The 25321-nt window shown below is 46.6% G+C and overlaps 1 protein-coding gene across 4 annotated transcripts in view; it reads right to left on the bottom strand.

Annotated features, from left to right (window-relative positions):
* Nucleotides 1-10795: 10795 nt before the first annotated feature.
* The window catches only part of LOC129711365 (spindlin-1-like), a 130075-nt gene continuing 115549 nt past the window's right edge, over nucleotides 10796-25321 (bottom strand). For all 4 annotated transcript variants that reach the window (XM_055658977.1, XM_055658976.1, XM_055658978.1 and 1 more), the window contains 2 exons: nucleotides 23730-23963; nucleotides 10796-13939 (listed from right to left, as the gene is read on the bottom strand). In XM_055658977.1, the coding sequence (XP_055514952.1) occupies nucleotides 13740-13939; nucleotides 23730-23963 (434 nt within the window). In that variant the 3' untranslated portion in view covers nucleotides 10796-13739. The remainder of the gene's footprint in view (nucleotides 13940-23729; nucleotides 23964-25321) is intronic.

Genomic DNA, 25321 nt, shown 5'->3' with positions numbered 1-25321 from the left:
TCACTGTACCTCAGTGCATGTGACAATAATCTGAATTGAACTGTACCTCCGACAACGTCCCAGAAAATCCCAACGGCAGCGGACTGACTGTAGGATGTAGGAGGCGCCCGGATGTTATGCATTAGATATAAATAAATCAGGAGGGAAGACGAACAAAATCTTTGGGGAATAACCGAGACACTCAGTCCACCGCTCAGTAATAAGGATTTTTATTTTTTGTGTGTGATTCTTCATGGAAATGACTGCAGGACATCACAACTGGGGAATAAAAATATCAACCAGACATTTATTCTTTTTATTTAAAATGCAGCAACTTAGTTTGCCATTCCGATATGGCCGTTAGCACAGGTTTCGATGATGTAGTCTGACTCTAAAAGCTGTTGAGATTCTTCCTTCTGAGAGGGAAACCAAAAGTCAGTCAGTTCTAACACTGATGTTAAAGGTAGCGGGTAATTACAGAGCAGGTTTGCTGCCACAGGGGCAAGACTGTGGGCAAAGAGAAGGGAGCAATGTTCTCCTGTGCTCAACTAAAGGCATGAACTACACTCATCCTCGCCACTCTTTGGCAGTCTGCTGTGAACAACCGCCCCCCCTCCCCCCCCCACCACCACAGCCTTCAGGACACACATTCTTCCCAGGATGCCAGCCCGAGACCGATCAGCCACTGTTTTAATGTTGTTGGGCAAATTGCTCAATATCAAAGCCTAATCCCCATCCTGCCCGCTCAACGGTCCCTCAAAGGTGTGTGTGGGCAGGATTCTTGCCTCTCATAGTCTTAGTGTGGAAACAGGCCCTTTGGCCCAACTTGCCCATGCCAACCAACATGTCCCATCTACACTAGTCCCACCTGCCTGCGTTTGGCCCATATGCCTCTAATCCTGTCCTATCCATGCAGCTGTCCAAATGTTTCTTAAACGTCGTGGTAGTATCTGCCTCAACAACCTCATCCGGCAGCTCGTTCAATACACCCTTCACCGTGGGTGGGGAAAAAGTAACCCCTCAGGTTCCTATTAAATCTTTTCCCCCACCTTCACCTTAAACCTATTGTTCTTGATCCTTTCCACCTGGCCAAATGTGTGGGGACGTATCATGTGGATTGCCGGCTGAGTGAACACCAGCCTGGCACTGAATCTGATGCCACATGCACTGCACCTTGTATTCTTGGCACCAGGGCGCCCATTGTGGTGTTACTCACAGTACGGCAATGGCACTGGACCCCAGTGGAAACAGAAAGACACCTTGTGCTCACTGTGGTGCCATCGTTGAGGCCCGTACTCTCCAGGTTAGAAGAACGAGAGGTGACATCCCTGGAATGTGCCAAGTTCTTAGCTGGCTTGACCAGTCAATAACATTTCCACTGACTCGTAAGGTGTCTAGAACCTTGGACCTTCTTCAACTTGGAATAAACTGCCCCAGGAATCTGTACGTGGACATAACTATGAATTTTCACAGCATTTGGATAGATATATGGATAGGAAGAAGGGCTAAGGCAGCTACGGCCCAAATGCGGGCAGTAATGGGATTAGCCCAGTATGCTAACTTGGTCGGCATGTACAAGGTGGGTCAAAGGGCCTGTTTCCATGTCGTACAGCTCTATGACTGTAAGGTGTAGGCCATTCAGCAAGAGATGAGATGCCTTCTCCCAGAGGGTGGTGATGTGTAAGGATTCTTCAAGCAAGGGGGTTGTGGAGGTTCAGTCACTCTATAATCAAGACGGTGGATTGTGGCAATCAAGGCAATCGTGGGATATAATGTTAGTGCATCAATGTGGTATTGATGTAAAAGACCAGACAATGCCAAAGAGTGGCTGAATGACATTGCTATCTGAAACTATTTCCTATGGAAAACCCAATTGCAATGACACTGTTTACGTTAACTGCTGGTCAGAAGGAATCGTAGCAAATGCAATTTACAGACAGGAACTATGTACACACACAAGATCTATTTTTTTTTGTATTTTAATTAATTTCAATATTAAATTCTGCAGAAGAAATGTCACCGGTCTCGCTCGGGGCCAGTAGCTTTCGGATCATGAGTAGCAAGGGAATCAACGATCATATTTTGGTGCTTGTCCAACTGGGTAATTCAACATGACAATGAGAAATATCAAAATGTTTCTTCAAATCGTTTGAAATTGAAGTGTTTCAAACTTGTACTCACACCCAAAGAGACCGTCCACATATATACATGAATAAAAAGTCAAGGAGGAGTTCAGACAGATCTTCAATGAACTCAACGGAACATTTGTTTAGTTGGGGAGGTTCGACCAGTGGAGGTGACCAAGCCGCCTCCAACACTAAAGATACATCCTTGACAGGGAGAACATACACAATGCAAATAATATTTAGCATAATAAACCTATAACATTTACAATTTCCTCAGCAATCAGCCTTCACAATTGGAAAGAACTCGCCAGCCATCTTTGCTCACTGTAGCATTTACACTTGCTCCCAGACATGTCCATTTGACCCTATTTTCTGGCCCATTCCCTTTTAAAATGGGCTTGCACAACTGGAGAGTGTAGAGATTCAAGGCGGATGTTCCTTCATCCCCTGCGCACTTTCTGGGGAATGGGGGCAGTTCAGGGAACTTTAACCCAAATATAATGACTTGACTGGCCATTCTTCATGTTCACCATGACAACGCAGTGTGCTCCCTTATGGGCAGCTGTGAAATAGGATCCTCCACTCTCTTCACTAATTTTCCTAATTAAACAATTTACAGTCTTCATGGTGCTACCACGCGGTGGTGCTAAAGTTGTCTCACACCAAAGGCAGAAGCTCTTGAGAGGAAGCCTGAGGAAAAATCACCAGTCATTGGTCTGAAAATGTCAATACCACATTCTGTAGCAAAAACCCATTCAACATTAGGCTGAACTCAATCTCGATCAAATCTGAATGACCTGTGCCAACTGAAACCCTCAAGTAGGTTTGATAATCCATGATTTACTGAAGGCTTGATACCTTGGTTTTTTTGTTACACCGTTTTCTGGAAGTCATCTGTTCCACTTGCCCCAGGGCCAAGAGTGGACCTTTCACACCTCACCAGGAGACCCAGTCCCGAGACCAAAGTTCTGACGTGGCAGTGAGATTGGGACCATGCATTGGTTGCCCATCTCTTCGCACAGTATGGATTTGCGATGAGTCTTAGAAATCTAGAAAATAGGTGCAGGAGGAGGCCATTCGGCCCTTCGAGCCAACACCGCCATTCATTGCGATCATGGCTGATCCCCTATCAATAACCCGTGTCTGCTTCTCCCCATATCCCTTGACTCCACTAGCCCTTAGAGCTCTATCTAACTCTCTCTTACATCCATCCAGTGACATGGCCTCCACTGCCCTCTGTGGCAGAGAATTCCATAAATTCACAACTCACTGGGTTAAAAAAGTTTTTTCTCACCTCAGTCTTAAATGACCTCCCCTTTATTCTAAGACTGTGGCCCCTGGTTCTGGACTAGCCCAACATTGGGAACATTTTTTTTACTCCTAGTCTGGAGAAAGATGCAAGGGTTCGCATAATGGTTTATCCCAAACAGCTCTGTAACCGAGGACGCTACAATTTACGGAGTGTTCCCGGGGACACATGCGGAGACGGATGTCGACTGCTGCTGGAAGGTCATCGACTTGGTGAAAGATGCTCTTTGGTCTGCCCGAGACTTGTTTACCTCCCAGCGGAGCGAGATGCCCGTCGGGGAATGTTGCCGACTGGCCCGCTGCAGACTACAGGAGTCTGTGCTGAGGGACGCACTAAAGCTCGGTGTAGCCAACGCCAAGGCTCGGTGGGGGAGGACCACTGTCAAGGGTCCGTTACTGGACATTGGGGGGCAGGGTGTGGTGGAGACGCCCCTCAGACAATGAAGGAATGTCACCCCAGGGGGAGCGGTGGGAGATTGCAACCTAGTCCACCCTGTTTCGACTAATGCAATCAACCCGACGTACACAAACAAGATCAAATAGAACAAGTTGACCTACAACTTTAGGCTGTGCACACCATACGCAAGAAGACCCCAGGTGAGTGGCAAGGGTGTTCGGTATAAGTATTGTGAACACTACCCAATATAGCACTAATGAACATGAAGGATGAGGGGCATCTTAGAGAAACATATAAAATTATAAAAGGACTGGACAAGCTAGATGCAGGAAAAATGTTCCCAATGTTGGGCGAGTCCAGAACCAGGGGCCACAGTCTTAGAATAAAGGGGAGGTCATTTAAGACTGAGGTAATAAAAAGCTTTTTCACCCAGAGTTGTGAATTTGTGGAAGTCCCTGCCACAGAGGGCAGTGGAGGCCAAATCACTGGATGGATTTAAGAGAGAGTTAGATAGAGCTATAGGGGCTGGAGGAATCAAGGGGTATGGGGAGAAGGCAGGCACGGGTTATTGATTGAGGACGATCAGCCATGATCACAATGAATGACGGTGCTGGCTCGAAGGGCTGGATGGCCTCCTCCTGCACCTATTTTTATGTTTCTATATGTATAGACTTACAGGTGGAAACAAGCCCTTTGGCGACCAGTCAACACTACCCCATCCTACATACTAGCGACAATTTACGACTTACAGAAGCCAATTAATCTACAGACGTCAACCGTTAACCTACGTCTTTGGAGTGTGGGAGGAAACCGGAGCACCCGGAGAAAACCCACGTGGTCGGGTAGAACGTGTAAACTCCACACAGACAGCACCCGTGGTCAGGATCGAACCCGGGTCTCTGGCACCGTGAGGCAGCAACTCCACCCACTGGCGCTGTGAATGTTGGAAGAGTTTTTGTACTGTTCTTGTTTTGTATATATATATTTTTATTATTCTGAATAAAGTTTGTTTTTCGGGAAATAAATCTGTGCTGCTGGAGACAATGTGCGCCCAGCACACCACATGTATCCACCTTCACACACCGCCCACAGCAGGCACATCAATCACCCCAACAACGGAGAAGCCAGCAGAAATAATGTGTGATTTCTGTCCTCGTTTTACAGAATCACTGTGCACGTTTCACACCCGCAATCCACCTTTCCCCAAATAATCCCTCTGTACTCTTGCCACACTGTAGACAAACAGCCCATACAGTCTGCGATCTCCCCGTACACTAACTAGCACTATCCTACACACTAGGGACAATTTACAGAAGCCAATAAACCTAATAACCTGCACCAGGAGAAACCCCACGCAATCACAGGGGGAACATACAAATTCGGCACAGACACCATCCGTGTTCAGGATCAAACCCGAGTGGCTGGGGCAGCAACTGTAACGCAGTGCCGCGCTGTATGCCAGGGTTGGCCACACTTGTCATCCACACTCACTCGGGGCACGTGGCTGGTGTGGATGGCTGGGACCCCAGCGCTACTTGGCAACCGACCCGTGCCATGCAGCGCCAGAGACCCGGGTGCTATCCCGACCACCAGAGCTGTCTATAGATACAGTTTGCCATGTGGGCTTTCCTCCCGTTTCCCCCCACATTCCAAAGACGTCCAGGTTTATTGGTTAATTGGCTTCAGTAAAGATTGTAAGTTGACTTCGGTAGAGATTTTTAATTGTTCCTAGTCTGTGTAGGGTAGTGTTGGGCATCAATGGTCGGCATGGACTTGATGGGCCAAAGGGCCTGTTTCTGTGCTGTATCTCTAAACTAAAGCTTTAAGAGGAGGAAGATCATTTTCTGTGGCAGAAGAGTGAGGGTTGTGGGTAGGACATGGAGTCTGGGTGTGAGGGAAGGACAATAATTACAAGGTTAGTGATGGGTGTGGGAGTGAGAGAAGGGTTAAGGATTGAATTAAGTTCAGATTTACCCGCAGCTAAAGCCTCTCAGGTTGGCACTGCTGACCTAGGACCAGGTTGTCCAGGACTGGTCCAAGAACATGCTCCATAACTCCATAGCTTCCTAACTGTGAGATCTAAAATTAACCTTTCATCATCAACCTCATTATCTTTCTTCACGTCAACCTTTGCTTGCTAACACTCCTGTGAAAAGCCTTTGGATATTTCACTGTAAAGGTAGTCCTCAGCCATTTTATTGAAAAGCTTTCAATACTTGCACATTACTGTACACGTTACTTCTTTCATTCCAGCTGAAAAAAAACCTTGTTCGATAAATCTGGGTACTTGAGTTTAGTGATAGTAGAGTGCGAAAACAGGCCCTTCAGCCCATCGAGTCCGTGCCCGCCAGCGATCCCCGCACACTAGTTGTATCCCACACACTTGGGACAATTTACGGAATCTACAAACCTGTACGTCTTTCATGTGTGGGAGGAAATCGGAGATCCCGGAGAAAACCCACGCGGTCACGGGGAGAATTCACAAACTCCATTCAGACAGCACCCGTAGTCAGGATCGAACCCGGGTCTCTGGCGCTGTAAAGGGCCTGTCCAACTTGTGCGACCTAATTCGCGAGTTCTGGTGAGTTTGCCCTCGACTCATACTCGTAGCATGGTCGACACGAGGTCATAGGAGGTCTTTGTAACTCTCGTTCATGCTCGAGAGTAGTCCCCGCGTACTCGAGGCCTCAGCTAGGTTGCGGCGTATTTTTGAACATGTTGAAAAATGCCTGCGAGTAAAAAAAGAAATCGATACATTTTTTACTCGTAGGTTTAGTCGTAGTAGGTCGGCATGTTAGTCGTAGGTAATCGAGGGTAGTTGAAGGTAGTCTTCATCATGGTCGAAGGGAGGTCGAAGGAGATCGAAGGAGGTCGTCTTCACTCTACACTATTTGGTGTCCAATTTTCCCATAGCTAGTCTTCTACATAGTCGAAGGAGGTCTTCAACATGACATTTTTTCAAACTCTACAAAAGTCTTCTAAATTCACCAATTAGGTCGCCCAAGTGGGACAGCCCCTTAAGGCAGCAACTCTACCGCTGCTCCACCGTGCCGCCCATATTTAGAATGAAATAATTTGTAGGATGTGTAGGCATTACATAGTCTGGCACAATTTTCCCAATCCAAGTTGCCCTTGAATTGAGTGTCTGAAGGAGGCCATTTCAGTCGGCACTTTTTGGTGTAGGTGAAAGGACAGATTGGATGAGGTCAGAAAAGATTTATTTTCCTAGTCATGAGCAAACAATAATGTAGGGCGGCACTGTGGCGCAGCGGTAGAGTTTCGGCCTTACAGCAGCGCCAGAGACCCGGGTTCAATCCCGACTACGGAGCTGTTTGTACGGAGTTTGTACGTTCTCCCCGTGGCCGTGTGGGTTTTCTCCAAGCTCTTCAGTTTCCTCACACACTCCAAAGACGTGCAGGTTTGGCTTGGTATAAATGTAAAATTGTCCCTAGTGTGTGTAGGGCAGTGTTAATGTGCGGGGATCGCTGGTAGGTGCGGACTCGGTTGGCCGAAGGGCCTGTTTCTGCGCTGTATCTCTAAACTAAACTAACTTTTAAGTACAGATTTTTTTACAACTGTGTTTTTAAATTTACCGAGAGGAAATTTGATGGACTTGGATGATTTATCTAAACCTTCGCATTACTAAATCCAGTTAGATGCTACACTGGGTAGATGCAGGGAACTGCAGATGCTGCTTTACAAAACAAAAACAAAGTGCTGGAACAACTAAGCGGGCCTGGAGAACATGGAAAGGTGACGTTTCGGGTCGGGTCTGAAGAAGGGTTCCGACCAGAACCATGTTCCCCCAGCTGCTGAGTTACTCCAGCAGTTTGTGTGATCATATGCTATATTATCCCGTGTTTTGCCACACTATAAAGCAGGCTTCTGTCGAGAATATATCGAGTTGAACTGTACAACTGCAGCAGGGTGGATTCACCCACATCGATTTATTGACCCTGATGGATCTGATACTGCTCAAATTACACAACAATTAGAAACAAATGCAACTACAAGACCACACCACAGATGTAGGCTCGATTATCTACAAAGCAATTTGACAGCACTAATGCTCCACCTCCTAACGTGAGGACAAAGGTAACAGAGGCATGATTAACCAAAACTAAAGGATGTTTTTGTGTTACAAGATTTGCCGCCAGACCTCTGAGGCCGGATTCTTGTGCAACCAAACCTAAACCCACCAGGATGTGCCAAGATAGACCACGGTTTGCCTCAAGGATTCGGTGCCCAAAGTGGATGCAGGATCTGTAGGATGTCTTCAATTATCCTGGACGCCTTGCTCTTTCAGCGCAGTGTCTGGCACCGAGAGAATGAGACGCCTGGCAGAATATGGTCAGAAATTCACAAAGCAATTGGACAGGTACATGGATAGGACAGGTTTATGGGGATGTGGGCCAAATGCAAGCAAGTGGGACGAGTGTAGATGGGACATGTTGGTCGGTGTGGGAAAGTTGGGCTGAGGATCAGAAAGGCTTCTACAACTTTAATTTTGTAACGAGAGACAGCATGGAAAGAGGCCCTTTGGCCCACCAAGCTCATGTCGACCATTGATCGCTGCTGGCACCAGTTCCATGCTATCCCACTTTCCCATCCATTCCCTTCGCACCAGGGGCAATTTACAGAGGCAAATTAAGCTGCAAACACGCACTCCTCTGGGATGTGGGAGGAAACCGGAACACCTGGATGAAACTAGGGAGAACATGCGAACTCTGTACAGATCAAGATGGAACCCGGATCTTTGGCGCTGTGAGGCAGCAGCTCTACATGTTCCATAGTTCCATTGCAAGCATTATCAATACATTTTATTACAGGATTATCTCGTTACATAGCAAGCTGAGAAGATGGGATTTGATCAACAAAGTCAGGTTATTACAGTTATTCGATGGACATTGCACGACAGCCCCCATGGCAAGAGTTCTCAGACCTACAAGATATAGTTTAGTTTAGTGATACGGCACACAAAAAGGCCCTCTGGCCCACCAGATTCGTGCCGACCAGCGATCCCCGCACACAAACACTATGCTACACACACTGGGGACAATTTACAATTTTACAGAGCCAATTAGCCTTCAAAGCTGTACGTCTTTGGAGTGTGGGAGGAAACCAGAACTCCCGGAGAAAACCCACGCAGGCCACGGGGAGAACGTGCAAACTACGTACAGATAGCACCCATAGTCAGGATCGAACCTGGGTCGCTGGCGCTGTAAGGCAGCAACTCTACTGCTGCGCCATCGTGCCTCTTATTTTTGTTTTGTTACATTTGAAAATATCTAAGTGGGCAGATTTGACTGCTGCCTTCTCTTGCCTGCTCTAGCCATTGTTTTTACTGAAAGACAACACATTTTCATTCACAGACTTACTGATGTAGGTTCAAGAGCCCTGTGTTCAATGCAACAAATGGGTGGGATGTTATCACGTAACTTATCCTTTTGCCTTCAACTGACTGTGAAGTCCATTTGGGAGCACAGGCCAAAACACTCCCTGCTACTGGAGCTTTTAATTGCACTGCAGGCTTTGGAAACTTATCACTCTCTTGGTATTAACAGTTCACAGATGCACTTTCCTTGTTAAAGTTCAGTGTCACAGAACTAAACAAACCTTGGCCCGGAAGCCAAATAATATGAACCAAACTATTCTGATGAGAACACTTTCAACCAGAAAACACAAATGCTAAACAGGTTCATATCATTTAAAATATCAGAAACAGTTAAAACTGAGTAGTGTATTTAGTTTAGAGACACAATGTGGAAACGGGCCCTCGATCATCGCCGACCATCGATCACCTGTTCACACTAGTTCTATGTTATTCCACTTTCGCATCCACTCCCTTAGGAGATTAAGGGGCAATTTACAGTGGCCAATTAACCTGCAAGTTCGCACGTTTTTTGGATGTGGGTGAAAACTCACACCGTCACAGGGAGAACATGCAAACTCCGCACAGACAGCACCACAGGTCAGGATTGAACCTGGGTCTCTGTCGTTCCGGGGCAGCAGCTCCACCAGCTGCTCCATATTAGCCGCACGATCACAATAAAACTCGCAAAGAGTTTTGAAGTCATTAATCTGGGGAGCAATCATTTGCAGAATGATAAAGGCAACACTATAAAATAACACCTCCTCCCCCGCCCCAAAGAGCAAGGGGAAGGCAAACAGTTTACATACATAAATCAATAATGAATTACATTTCGTTTGTACGTGTTGCATATTTTATAATTATATACATATATCTTGAAAGTATTTTGGCCTCTAGGCCAGAAGCGCGCATCTTAACAAGCCCGCCAAGCTTAATGACTAGTTGAAGAACCCATGTTAGGCTTTGCCAACACCCAAACTCAGTGCTGCTACTGTTTAACTCACAAGCAGAATCGCGTGCTAGTTAACATCTTACAGTGCAAATATGGAAGGGGAGGGGGAGGTGGGGAAAGTAGCTGGGGAGGGGAGAGGGGGTACATTGATCTCATTGCTCCCCTCACACCGTCTAGAATGGAGGTACCATCCTAGTCATGAAAATAGATCTAGAATCCTCTCTTCACTTGAATGTTGAGATCCGATCCAAGGCTTCCATTTCGGATGAGAATTTAAGGCTGGTATCACCTGCTTGAGAGGGCGATGATCGATAAGACGAGGCATTAGGCCACATTTACTTGCACCATTAAGTTCTAATAGAATTTGGGATTTATTTATGTGTTCAAGTGCACACACTTTTTTCTGTTCTTTCCCTTCAGGACTAGTGGTTTAAACTAGAAATGGCTTAATGTAAGATAGACACAAAATGCTGGAATAACTCATCAGGACAGGCAGCATCTCTGGATCGAAGGAATGGGTGACGTTTCGGGTCGAGACCTTTCTTCAGACTAGTTATTTTTATGGCCATGCTCCTTGTTCCGAATAGAATCACACAGCATTTTCTCCCCAACCGAAGCTGAAACCATGAGGTCTCGGTAAGAAAACCAACACTGTGCCAAACTTGTAGCAGAAATCCTTGGTGTAATGTAACATTTTTCATCTCTGTGAACATTCAGCATCAAGTGTGCTGAAGAAAAGGGTAGGAACTGTAACTAACATGCTTAAAAAAAAGTTAAACATTAAAAGAGAATTACATATAATTCACATGAAATACTTAATGTACAATGAAGTATTTCCCTGAAATGTATGGACATTTTGCCCATGCCAAGCAAACTTTTACAACAATGGTAAAAACAGTTGTATATTAATGATTTGGACAAGGGGATTAAAGGCTTTGTGGCCAAGTTTGCAAATGATACGAAAGTAGGTGGAGTGGCAGGTCGTGTAGAGAAAGCTGGGACTCTGCAGAAAGACTTGGACAGGTTGGGAGAGTGGGCAGAGAAGTGGCAGATGGAACACAGTGTAGCAAAGTGTACAGTCATGCATTTTGGTAGCAAGAATTATTCTTATGGTTATAGATTATTTCTAAATGGGGAGAGAATCCAGAAATCGGAGGTGCAAAGGGACTCGGGAGTGCTGGTGCAGGATTCCCAAAAAGATAATCTGCAAGTCGAATCTATGTAAAGAAAGCAAACGCAATGCTAGCATTTATTTCGAGTGAGCTTGTACACAAAAAAAGGGATGTAATGCTGAGGCTCTATAAGGCGCTGGTCAGGCCGCATTTGGAATATTGTGAGCAGTTTTGGGCACCATATCTGAGGAAGGATGTGCTAGAGAGGGTCCATGGGAGGTTTACAAGAATGATCCCAGGAATGAGTAGGTTAACATCGCTGGTAATCGCTGGAGTTTAGAAGAATGAGGGGGGAACTCATTGAAACGTACAGAATAGTGAGAGGCTTGGATAGAGTGGATGTAGAGAGGATGTTTCCACTAGTGGGAGAGTTTAGGACTAGACGTCATAGCCTCAGAAATAAAGGATGCTCTTTTAGGAAGGGGATGAGGAGGAATATCTTTAGTCAGAGTGGTGACTGTGGAATTCTTTGCCACAGAAGGCTGTGGAGGCAAAGGCAGTGGATATATTTAAGGCAGAGATAGATAGATTCATGATTAGTACAGGTAGGTTATGGGGAGAAGGCAGGAAAATGGGGTTAGGAGGGAGAGATACATCTGTCATGATTGAATGGCGGAGTAGACTTGATGGGCCGAATGGCCTAATTCTGATCTAGCACTTGATCTATGAACAGGCACATCTGGATCCCATTGGAAAATGTTTAGTTTGGAGGTACAGCATGGAAACAGGTCCTGCCACCCATCGAGTCCATTCTGACTATCAATTGGCTATTCACACTAGTTCTATCTTATCCCACTTTCTCATCCATTCCGTACACATTGGTGACAATTTACAATTTTTACTGACGCTAATTAGCCTACAAACCAGCACGTGTCTGGGATGTGGGAGGAAACTGGAGCACTCAGAGGAAACTCATGTGGTCACGGGGGGAACGTACTAACTCTACACAGGCCGCACCCGTGGTCAGGTTCGAACCTGGGACTCTGGCGCTGTGGGGCAGCAACTCTACCGCTGCGCCACCATGTCACCCTGGCTGCAAACATCTCCAGGGTTAATTGTCCACAATCTAATACCCCTTGCGTTACTGCACTGCCACAACACCCTGTTCCCTCCTCATCCGAATGATTCTATTCTGGGGAGAAGATGTAAGATTTTATCTGGTTTGGTGTAATGGCAACACTTTACTGTGTTTTAGAAGTTACACGGTGTTTAGGAGTTACGCTGATGTACCAGGACTTGGAGGGAAGAAAGGTGGGAGGGGTTGCAGCTTGCTTCTCCACCAGAAACCTTCTTGCCTTCTTTCTAAAGAATGAGTTTTATTCAAAGCAGAAGTGAGTGAACCTGGGAGAACACATCCCCCACACCGTTTGGACTGAAAATTGGAAAGAGTTTCGCTTCAAAAGGAATAAGGCCATGAAATCCAAGATATTTACCTTAAAAAAAAAAGTCAAAGACACAGAATAAAGACAAACTCAAGATCGGACGAGTCTTACAAACGATGCACATCGGAGAGACAATATTCTTTGTGTTAGCCGTAGCATGGTAGATATGACAAACTGATTCTCCCTCTGGTGCGCGCACGCACACACACACGCACTCACGCAAACAGACATTTATACGGGATCTAATTGTACAGAAAAAGAGGTTTATAACAAATAGATGCCTAACACAGGTAGCTGAGTACTAACGTTGACCAGCATGCATGACACCAGACACCACCGCCAATCTGAAATAGTAAAACACTTGCCGCAAAGATATCTTTGTGTAGTCCCCACTCAAGAATATCCCCATCCCCTCAGCAAAACTAGATTAAATTCTTTAAAACTGCTCTTTTGACAGGAATCAGAAAACATCTTCTATCCTGGGAGCACCACACATTTTAAAGACAAACATAACATCTCTCAAACATTTTAGGATCTGTTTGAAACAGAAGTCTACTGCCTAATTTGGTCACTGCATTCCCCCTGTATTGCTGCCTCCTGCTCAATAGGAAGGAGCCCAGCCACTGTCAGGCACAGGGGGGGATGAGCTGGGTGGAGCCCAAGGCTGGTGCAGTCTCCTTTATAACCTCTTGTACAAAGTGATCGCATTGGAAACCAGCATAACTTATGCTGGTAAATTCAGGGGTCCAACAGGGCTGGGATCAGCAGACTCTGCCAGCGAAGGACTTCTCCATTAGCGTCACGGACAGCGTTAACAGCCCACAGAAGCTGCATTGGTCGGTGCAGCAGAGCGGCGTGTGAAGGCCAAGTTCCGGGGGAAATGTCAAAAGACGGATGCGTATACGTCACTTTTTCCGAGTCTGGGAATTAAACACACGGTGGGGGGGAAGGGAGGGGGAGGGCTAACATAAAGAACACAAGTCTCTTCAGTGATCAGCTCACAGTTCACAGTAAAATCTCTTTGTGACGGCAATGACAAGTGTTGCATGCAGCTAGGAGGTTTTGACCAAGTCATACACATAGATGTGGAAATCGTCATCGAACTTAATGAAATAGACGGATGGCTTTGCTTGCACTTGGTGAATGACCAGCCCCGTTCTCTTAGTGCCGTCCTCGGTCACGTACTCCACTTGCTTCCCCACCAGGCTCTCGATCACCTCTCCGGGCTCCGTGGGCAACACTTGCTTGTTCTCTGTCACAGGAGAGCGCACAATTAATTACGATACGATACAACTTTATTCATCCCTGGAGGGAAATTGGTCTGCCAACAGTCGTAACACACAACAAGGTACACGGTGACTTGAAATTAAAATTAAATTAAAAGTGAGAATATAAAGAGCAAGACAAGTGACTGCCGTGTGCACAGCACCTTCACTGGAACAAACAAACAAATAAACGCATGCACGCAGACTTATCCCCTGGGCAGAGAAGTGCCCCCCTCCCCTCCCCTACACCGGGTCCCCCTTTGTTCTCCCACCGTCCATCATGGCAGTCTCCCCGAGGCAGTCCCCGTGAAGAGTTTTAATTTATGGTTTAGTTTTGTTTAGAGACACAGCACGGAAACAGGCCCGTCGGCCCACCAAGTCCGTGCCGACCAGCGATCACCGCACACTAAAGGGCCTGTCCCACTTACGAGCCGACACCCGTCATAGGTCATCGAAAATTTTCAACATGTTGAAAATTCAGCGACGACCAGAAAGACGCTACGACTCTTTGTGTGACTAGGAGACTTCTCACGACCATACAGGCGACACCCTGGCGACATGTCATGGGGTGAAGCCTGTATGGTCGTGAGTAGTCGGCCAAAGAGTCGTACCGTGTTCTGGTCACCGCTGAATTTTCAACATGTTGAACATTTTCGGTGACCTGTAACAACCTATGATGGGTGCTGGCAATCACCAAAAAGTTGCGTAAGTGGGACAGGCCCTTAACGCCATCCTACACACACTAGGGACTATTTACAATTATACCAAGTCAACTAACCTACATATCTGTACGTCTTTGGGGTTTAGTTTAGAGATACAACGCGGAAAGAGGCCCTTCGGCCCACCGAGTCCGTGCCGACCAGCGATCCCCCCCAACACTAAACTACCCTACACACACTAGGCAACATTTACAATTATACCAAAGCCAATGAACCTACAAACCAGCACATCTTTGGAGTGTGGCAGGAAACTGGGGGTCCCAGAGAAAACCCACGCGGGTCATAGGGAGAACGTACAAACTCCATACAGACAGCACCCGTAGTCAGGATTGAACCTGAGTTCAGTTTCGTTTTTTGTCGCATCTGAAAGGTGAAAAGAGTTCCATGTGGAAAAAAAGGTACAAAGTGCTGGAGTAACTGGAGTGGTTCAGGCAGCATCTCTGAAGAACATGGATAGGTGATGTTTCAAGAGACAATAGGTGCAGGAATAGGCCATTCGGCCCTTCGAGCCGGCACCGCCCTTCACTGTGATCATGGCTGATCATCCACAATCAGTACCCCGTTCCTGCCTTCTCCCCGTATCCCCATGACTCTGCTATCTTTAAGAGCTCTATCTAACTCTCTCTTGAAAGCATCCAGAGAATTGGCCTCTACTGTCTTCTGAGGCAGAGAATTCCACAGACTCACAAACCCTCTGTATGAAAAAGTTTTTCCTCATCTCCGTTCTAAATGGCTTACCCTTTATTTTTAAACTGTTGCCCCCGGTTCTTGACTTCCCCCATCATCGGGAACATGTTTCCTGCCGCTACCGTGTCCAAACCCTTAATGATTTTATATGTTTCAATAAGATACCCTCTCATCCGTCTAAATTCCAGAATATGCAAGCCAGCCGCTCCATTCTCTCAGCATTTGACAGTCTCCCCATCCTGGGAATTAACCTGGTGAACCTACGCTGCACTCCCTCAATAGCAAGAATGTCCTTCCTCAAATTTGGAGACCAAAACTGCACACCATACTCCTGGTGTGGTCTCACTAGGGCCCTATACACCAGCAGGACCTCTTCGCTCCTATACTCAATTCCTCTTGTTATAAAGACCATTCGCTTTCTTACCTGCCTGCTGTAGCTGCATGCTTACTTTCACAGACTGATGAACAAGAACCCCCAGATCCTGTTGTAGGTCCCCTTTTCCCAACTTGACACCATTCCGATAATAATCTGCTTCCTGTTTTTGCCACCAAAGTGGATAACCTCACATTTATCCACATTAATCTGCATCTGCCATGCATCTGCCCACTCACCCAACCTGTCCAAGTCACCCTGCATCCTCCTCACATTTCACACTGCCACCCAGCTTTGTGTTATCTGCAAATTTGCTAATGTTACTTTTAATCCCTGCATCTAAATTATTAATGTATATTGTAAATAGCTGCGGTCCCAGCACTGAGCCTTACGGTACCCCACTAGTCACTGCCGGCCAATCTGAAGGGGACCCGTTAATCCCTGCACTTTGTTTTTTGTCTGCCAACCAATTTTCTATCCATGTCAGTACCCTACCTCCAATATCATGTGCTCTAATTTTGCCCACTAATCACCTATGTGGGACGGGACTCTTCTTCAGACTGATTGTGGAGGGGGTGTGGGGAGGAAAGAAAATTAACAAGTCTAACCAGTCTAAGGTTGCGTGCTAACCAGTCAGCAGAACGACTTGTACATGATTACAATCGAGCCATCCACAGTGTACAGATACAGGATAAAAGGTACAGGTGCACAACCTTTTATCCGAAGATCCAAATAACGAAAAGCTCCGAATAGCGGACATTTTTTCAGTCCTTGAAGACGTTCTCCGAGGGCGGCCCGCAGAGGTGACAGCGGAACCTCCGGTCGGTCCTCGAAGAAAGGGGAACTAAATCCCCATTCATAAAAGAGGTGAGGGTATATTGCGCGGGAGGGTTAATAATTGACAATCTGCTGCTGCCAGCCCGCTGAGATGTCAGGAAACGGGACACCATTCCCACTGGTACGGACTCACGATACCCACAGTGTATTGTGAGGTCGCTTGCGTGGGACAGAAGTTTTAACGGGCAGGCAGCTTGTTCAGATTGTGCGATCCCTTCAGTGTGACGTCTCACCCTGTACCTGAGACTACTGTACCCCCTGCAGGTGCTTTGCAGTTGCCATGTGTGTGACCTCGGTACCCTCTCCCTCTCCAGTGGCCGGAGACGTCCCGACCCATTGCAACCGAGATCCCGTGGGGGCTTTGCACTGTCTTCCACGTCGGCGATGCCAGCCCAGACGGGGAGTGGGTTCCTGGGAACTGTACCCCCCGCCCTTACGCCCCTCCCTCTGCAACTGCAAACAACCCCACTCCTCCTGCTCACCTGCAAGGGACAGTACAGTTCCCAGTCTCAGCTCCTGTACAGGGGGGTGGCCGAAGACGTCAGGACCACCAGAAGCCGCTCCCCGATGGGCCGCTACGGCGACAAGTGGCAGTTCGCCCACAGCCTGAGCTGCGCCCCCTCATCGGGACACCGACCCCCAGGCCCACTGCAAGCACGGAGATCCCAGATCAGCAACTCCAGCCCAGCCCCGCTCCAACTCCAGAGGAACACGCTCCCCGTAGGGGCAGAAGCTGATGGTGTGCAAGGTGTTCTTGGGGTGGCGCAGCTCGGGCTGTGGGCGAACTGCCACTTGTCGCCGTAGCGGCCCATCGGGGAGCGGATTCCTCTGGAGTTGGAGGGACAGGGAGACACAGCGGCTTTTGAGAATCACTTCCAAAGTTCTGCCCACACAGTCAGTACACCTCTCCTTCACTTGTCTCCCGCACTAAGATCATCTCGCAGAGAATGATCCCAGCCTAACCCTCCCTAATCTCTCCTATTCTGCAAGAAAAACCTACATTGAAGACTCAAACTTGCGATCGAGTAACTGCCGGGATCGAGGCGCAAATTCGCGACCTTGCGGATATGAGCCGAGCACTCTACCACTGAGCCAGCCGTTAAAATCTACGCTAAAAAACTTCCAATCCGAAAGCCGAAAAATTCAGAATTACGAAAAGTGTCTGGTCCCAAGGCTTTCGGATAAAAGGTTGTGCACCTGTATAACGTTTAGTGCAAGATAAAGTCCAGTAAAGTCTGATTACAGATGGTCTGAGTGAGGGTCTCCGGTGAGGTAGATGGGTGGTCAGGACCGCTCTCTAGTTGTTGGTAGATGGTTCCGTTGCGTGATAACAACTGGAAAGAAACTGTCCCTGAATCTGGAGGTCTGTGTTTTCACACTTCTAGACCTCTTGCCTGCTGGGAGAGGGGAGAAGAGGGAGTGACCGGTGTGAGACTGGTCCTTGATTATGCTGGTGGCCTTGCCAAAGCAGCGTGAAGTGGAGATGGATTCAATGGAAGGGAGGTTGGTTTGTATGATGGTCTGGGCTGCAACATTTTGGATGGAGCTACACTTTGTATCGTCGTTTAATGCCTGCTTTGATGATGAACAAACACATGACATGCTTGTTGCTTTTCATCTTTAGTTATAAGGTCATTACAAAATTGCTGGAGAAACTCAGCGGGTGAGGCAGCATCCATGGAGCGAAGGAATAGGTGACGTTTCGGGTCGAGACCCTCCTTCAGACTAATGAAATTCCAAAGTTATAAGTGATCTTCTAGACGAACCCTTGTGGAATACCTGGCCATTACAAGAGCAGGCATGACTGGGTATCATGCAGACACATCTCCCTGCACCTCAAAGCCTTCCATCCCAGAACACAGAACAGTACTTGAATATGGTACACAAAAAAGCTGGAGAAACTCAGCGGGTGCAGCAGCATCTATGGAGCGAAGGAAATAGGCAACGTTTCGGGCCGAAACCCTTCTTCAGACTGATCGGGGGCGGGGACAAGAAAGGAAAAAGGAGGAGGACCCGAAGGCTGGGGGATGGGAGGAGACAGCAGGGAGACTGAGGATGGGGAGGAGACAGCAAGGACTAACAAAATTGGGAGAATTCGATGTTCATGCCCCCAGGATGCAGACTCCCCAAACGGAATATGAGGTGCTGTTCCTCCAATTTCCGATGCTTGAATATGATTTCTCTAAAATGCCACATCACACTTAACTAAATTGAACGTCATTTGCCATTCCGTGGCCACTTCCCCAGCTGATCAAGATTGCAGTGTAACATTTGACAACTTTCTTCACTGTCTATCTTACCTTCTATTTTAATTGTCATCTGCAAAATTACTATCCTTGTCTTGAACACGCGTTGATGTAAATCGTCCAGTCTGTTGCTCAGCACTTGATGTTGTTGAGTTCATGAATAGTGTTGGATCTAGATTGATTTCTCTAACTTCCAGTTACCCTTGCATCCCCTCTCTCTCCGTCCCTCCCCCACCCAAGTCCCCGTACTAGTTTCACTGCTGATTTCCATTATCTGTATCAACTCGTTATCACCTATCCCACAGCCAACAATGGACCATTGTGGGCACCTCTTTGATTATTGTTGCTTTCTGCACATCATCCATTCATTTGTCCTAATTACCATCTATATCTCTCGTTCCCCTTTCCCCTGACTCTGAGTCTGAAGAAGGGTCTCGACCCGAAACGTCATCTATTCCTTTTCTCCAGAGATGCTGCCTGACCCACTTAGTTACTCAAGCTCTTTATGTCTGTCTTCGGAAAAGAACATGCAGGAACTTCAGCTACAATGTCTGTGTCGAATATGATGCCACGACTAACACTTATTTACCTGCACATAACCCATATCCCTCCATTTCCATGTGCCTATCCACAAGTATTTTAAATGCCACTATTGATTCTGCCTCTGCCAATGCCTCCCCCCCCCGTGTAAAAATAAAACTTGTCTTGCACGTCTCCTTTACATTTTGCCCCTCCCACTCTAAAGCCATGCCTTCTAATATTTGATCATTTTACTCTAGTTTACATTCATTTAGAGATACAGTGTGGAAACAGGCCCTTCGGCCCACCAAGTCCAGGCCAACCAGCAATCACCCCGTACACTAGCACTATCCTACACACTTGGGGACAATTTACAATTTTTACCAAAGCCAATTAACCTACAAACCTGGAATGTCTTTGGAATGTGGAAGAACCTGGAGATCCCGGAGAAAACCACGGGATCACAGGGAAAACGTAGAGACTCTGTATAGACAGAACCCGCAGTAAGGATCGAACCCGGATCTCTGGCGAGGAAGGTAGCAACTCTACCGCCCTATAGACATCAACAAGGAATGTGAGGAATATGGTAAAATATTCCCTTCTTGCTGGAACCAACACCATTAATGAACTCAACACTATCCATGAACTAAACAACATCAAATAGAGAGAAATAGACTTGACGATTTGCGTGAGAGGGTACAGGTTGCAGATGCAACTAAAATAGGACACAGCATAGGCAGTGAAGGGTGGTTGTTAAAAATTACAGTGGGGTCTTAGCCATCTGGGTAAGTGGACCAATGAATGGCAAATGGCGTTCAAATTACTTAAGTGTGACGTTGCATTTTGGGATGTGGACCAAGGAAGGACATTGTGAATGGAAGCGCCACTGAGAGGTGTACAGTTGTACAGACTCTGAAGAAGGGTCTCGACACGAAACATCGCCTATTCCTTCGCTCCATAGATGCTGCCTCACCCGCTGAGTTTCTCCAGCATCTTTGTCTACCTTGCATCTTCCTCTTCACTTTACCTATTGTACCCGAGTTTGGATTGATTGATTGATTGTATTTATGTACAAGTGTTATCTAATTTGATTGGATAGCATGCAAAAATAAGGCTTTTCATCAAACTTGTGACAATAATAAATCTGAACCTGAATTCTCTAATTAATTTCCATATCTGGGCTAGAGGGAATCAGTTCCCTTTCGTGTGGCTACTGAAAGGAAATGTATAAGCTTGCCCGGGAGTCTGCAATTCACGCCTTAGCTTTCACCCTGAACATTTTGATGGTTGGAACCATCCTCTCTTGAAAGGCAGGCAAACATGCACTTCCCACAGTGAACCACTAGAGAGCAACCATCAGCACTGTCCAAGGCTGCTTCCTTTGGATTCACTGAACTCACTTCCAAATCCTCTAGACCCAGGGGTTCCCAACCTTTCTCACCCCGTTTACCCCTGGCAACTTTAATAGCACATAACAATGTTATTTCACTCATTTATGAACAACTAATGATACCGGTATACAAGAACCAAACACAGTCAGTCCATGAGAAAAAATATGTACAAATCCAGAATCAACGAATTTACCCCCTGGGTGGGCGAAACTTACCCCCTTGGGGGTAGTGAATGTACCTCAGGTTGGGAACCCTTGGTCTAGACTTTGTCTTCAACCCTCCTTATACTGTAAAACCATTTATTTTTCACATGCAGGAGTTGCTGATTCTCAATTGGGGGGCTTTGTTTTATCAGTAGAGTTTAGTTCAGTTCAGAGGTACAGCATGGAATCAGGCCCTTCGGCCTGCCGGGTCCATGCCAACTATCACATTAGGTCTATGCTATCCCACTTTTGCATCCACTCCCTATAGGGTGATTTCACGAAAGGTCACTGGAGCGTAGATCCGCACCCACGTGACCGAAAATCTCAAGTGGAGGACATGCTATACATCCGGTACATGTTAGTGAATGGGAAAACACGCACTTTCACACCCGTTAAAAACATCGAAAACGGCCAGTTTTTGAGCTGCAATTTACTGTGCCAGTTGGGGTGACCGTGAGGCACAGCTACCTAGCTTTTCAGTCCAAAAAAAAGATAGAAACTAAGGTAAATTCAAGAGGGAGCTGAAGGTGCAAATCCAGCGGAAATGCTTATCGGACATTTGCCGTGGAGATTTAAAGATCCAAAATATCGGGAATTATCGCGTTTGCTCGCTGCATTTCATCAAAAGTAAGGCATTATTGACTTTTTTATCTTTATTGATGAAATGCAGCGAGCAAACGCGATAATTCCCGATATTTTGGACCTTTAAATCTCCACGGCAAATGTCCGCTGTTCACTTCCGCTGGATTGGCACCTTCAGCTCCCTCTTTAATTTACCTTAGTTTCTATCTTTTTTTTGGACTGAAAATCTAGGTAGCTGTGCCTCACGGTCACCCCGACTGGCACAGTAAATTGCAGCTCAAAAACTGGCCGTTTTCGATGTTTTTAACGGGTGGGAAAGTGCATGTTTTCCCATTCACTAACATGTACCGGATGTATAGCATGTCCTCCACTTGAGATTTTCGGTCACGTAGTTGTGGATCTACGCTCCAGTGACCATTTGTGAAATCACCCTATACAGTAGGGGCAATTTAGACTTTGAAGAAGAGTCTGAAGAAGGGTCTCGACTAGAAACGTCATCCAGTCTTTCTCTTCAGAGATGCTGCCTCAGTTACTCCAGCTTTTTGTGCCTATCTTTGGTTTAAACCAGCATCTGCAGTTTTTTCTTACACATGGATAGGACACGTTTGGAGGAATATGGGCCAAACCCTGGCAAGTGGGACTAGTGTAGGTGGGACATGTTGGTCGGTGTGGGCAAATTGGGCTGAAGGGCCTGTTTCTGCACTGTATGACTCTATGACTGGCCTGATCTAGCTTAAAGTAAGACGGCATGATAACAGGCCCTTCAGCCTAACTCGTCCATGCTGACCAAGGTGCACCATTTAAGCCGTCCCATTTGGCCCATATCCTTCCAAACTGACCACGGCAGGCTAGGACTTGGAGCGCAGGAGGATAAGGGGTGATCTTACAGAGGTGTATAAAATCACAAGGGGAATCGATAGGGTGAATGAACAGAATCTTTTATTCGAGCTAGGGGTATCAAAAAACCCGAGGATGAAAGGTTTAAGAGGGGAAAGATTTAATAGGTGTAGGAAGGAACTGCAGATGCTGGTTTAAATTGAAGATAGGCACAAAAAGCTGGAGTAAATCAGCGGGACAGGCAGCATCTCTGGAGAGAAGGAATGGGTGACATTTCGGGTCGAAACCCTTCTTCAGACCTGAAACGTCACCCATTCCTTCTCTCCTTTCCCACTCATTTTCCCACTCTTTTTCCATACCTTTTGACTCCCTTACATAGTTCAAACATTGATTGGTCTCCACCTTCAACATATTCAGTGACTCTGCTTCCAAAGCTCTCCGAGGAATAGAATTCCAAATATTCACAGCCTTCTCAGAGTTCAGAGATACAGTGTAGAAACAGGCCCTTCGGCCCACTGAGTCCGCTCCGACCAGTGTACACAACTATCCTACACACTAGGGGCAATTTACAATTACAATTTACAATTTTTACTGAAGCCAATTAACATTCAAAACTTTGGAGTGTGGGAGGAAACCAGAGCACCTGGAGAAAACCCACGCAGCCACAGGGAGAACGTACAAACTCCATACAGACAGCACCCATAGTCAGGATCGAACACGGGTCTCTGGTGCTGTAAGGCAGCAACTCAACTGCTGCGCCAAGAAAATATGCCCTTTCGTCATCTCTATCGGAAGACAGCCCTTGTTTTGAAACTATTTTGGAACTGCAGATGCTGGAATCTTGCATCACACACAAAGTGCTGGAGTAACTCAGCGGTTCAAGCAGCATCTCTGGAGGACATGGATAGGTGACGTTTCTGGTCAGGGCCCATCTCCAGACTGGGTCCGAAGAAGGGTCCTGTCCTGAAATGTCGCCTGATAATAAACGATCAGGTGGCATATCCAACCAATAGTGGTAAACTCAGGACTCAACAAAGCCAGCACCAAGCTATGGTGCCTTTTAAACACCGTGCCCATGAACAGGATTTGGTTGAAAGTTGGAAAGAGGGTGAATCTGTGGAATTCATTGGCACAGCAGGTTGTCAATGGATATTTTTAAGGCTGAGGTAGGTTCTTGATTAGTACGGGTGCCAGGGGTTATGAGGAGAAGGCAGAAGAATGGGGTTCAGAGGGAAAGATAGATCAGCCACGATTGAATGGCGGAGTAGACCTGATGGGCCGAATGGCCTAATTCTGCTCCTATCACGTACGAACTGCCCGGGCGTACTGCGTGCGGGTCTATGAGTGCACCATTGGGAGGCAGTTCTGCAGCCAAGTGCGTACCTGAATCAGGCAGGATGCGCAGATCTCCCTCTTTGTAATCCTCCAGTAACTGGTACATATACAGAACAGGGTCCTTTTCATAGGTGATATAATACCAAGTGGTCATGACGGGTGCACGGGCCAGCACCATCCCTCGCCATTCATTCTTGGATCCATCATCCTTCTCAAACATGTGCTCCACCGCCTTGCCCACGATCAACTCAGCCAAGTCTCCATCCATTATTTTTTTTCGACCTGTTGGAAAGACAGAGACCAAGAGTCAATCACAAATCAAACCATCCACCGCAAAAGAGGCCATTTGGTCCATTCAGTCATCACTGGCTCCTCATCCACTTTGTTGTAATCCATCTTATTTTTTTTAATATACTTTGGCCCATTGAGTCCACGCCGACCATCGATCACCCGCACACTCTTTCTACATTATCCTAGTGTGGACGAAAAATTAATATCCTTCCTTACTTAATTTTGATTGGAATTGAATAAGGTAACGAAAGGGTGCTTGGATGTGACAATTGGCAGCTCTCACTGACCGGGTGCAGATGAGGTTGTGGGAATCGGCAAAGTAAGATTAGACGTATTACCTCTTGTCTGGGAATGTGTTGAAGGGTGGATGGTAAATGAAAACATGAAATAGTAGAGGAGATAACAAAGCTTGTTTTCCCTTCTGTGAGAAGTTACAGTAGACCACCCGTGCCAATAACATATTTTCGTAAAGTAGTGTCTAACAAAAACAAAAGTTGTTTACTGCACAGTATAACTGTCGGCTAATTCTGCCGTGATGTCAGAGAACTAGTGAGCAGTTAACTGATGCCATCCCTCCATGATAAAGTCTCTTGAAGCAAACCTGCAAATTCTCCACTTTGCATTTTCTTTTGATTTCCCTTTAAATTAATTTCTTCCACACCTAGTTTCGCACCCTACACGCTGGGGGCAATTTATATCAGCCAATTAACCCTACAACCGTCCAATCATCCCACACACGAGCAGTATCCGACACACACTCAGGACAATTTACTATTTGACCGAAGCCAATTAACCTACAAACCTGTTCATCTTTGGGGTGTGGGAGGAAACCAGAGCACTCGGAGAAAACCCATGTCATCACAGGGAAAACGTACACACTCCATACAGACAGCGACTGTAATCAAGATCTAACCAAGGTCTCTGCCATTGTAAGGCAGCAAATCTACCGCTGCGCCACTGAGCCGCCCTGTGGCTTACCCGTTTTAATAGAATCACCTCTTGTTCTTCTAAACTCTGGAGAAAATAAGCTAGTTTTATTCCACTACTCCACTGATGACAACCCTCTCTATCCCAGGAGTCACCTGAAGGAATTAATGCTGTATCTCCTCTAATTCAAGATAGGCACAAAATGCTGGAGTAACTCAGCGGGGACTGGCAGCATTTCTGGAGAGAAGGAACGGGTGAATTATTGGGTCGAGACCCTTCCCTTTAAACCAAGGTGTGTGCAAGAGATCAAAACTAGGTGCAGAACTCCAGGTGTGGCCTCAGATGAACTGCAACACACTCAGTTTCCTCTCATACCCCAATCCCTTGCAATAAAGCCAAGTACCATTTGACTACCAAATAAG

This window comes from Leucoraja erinacea, chromosome 29 (genome assembly GCF_028641065.1).
Source record: "Leucoraja erinacea ecotype New England chromosome 29, Leri_hhj_1, whole genome shotgun sequence".
NCBI lineage: Eukaryota > Metazoa > Chordata > Chondrichthyes > Rajiformes > Rajidae > Leucoraja > Leucoraja erinaceus.
Note: the sequence above shows the minus strand (reverse complement) of the source record. Positions and strands in the feature narration are given on the sequence as shown.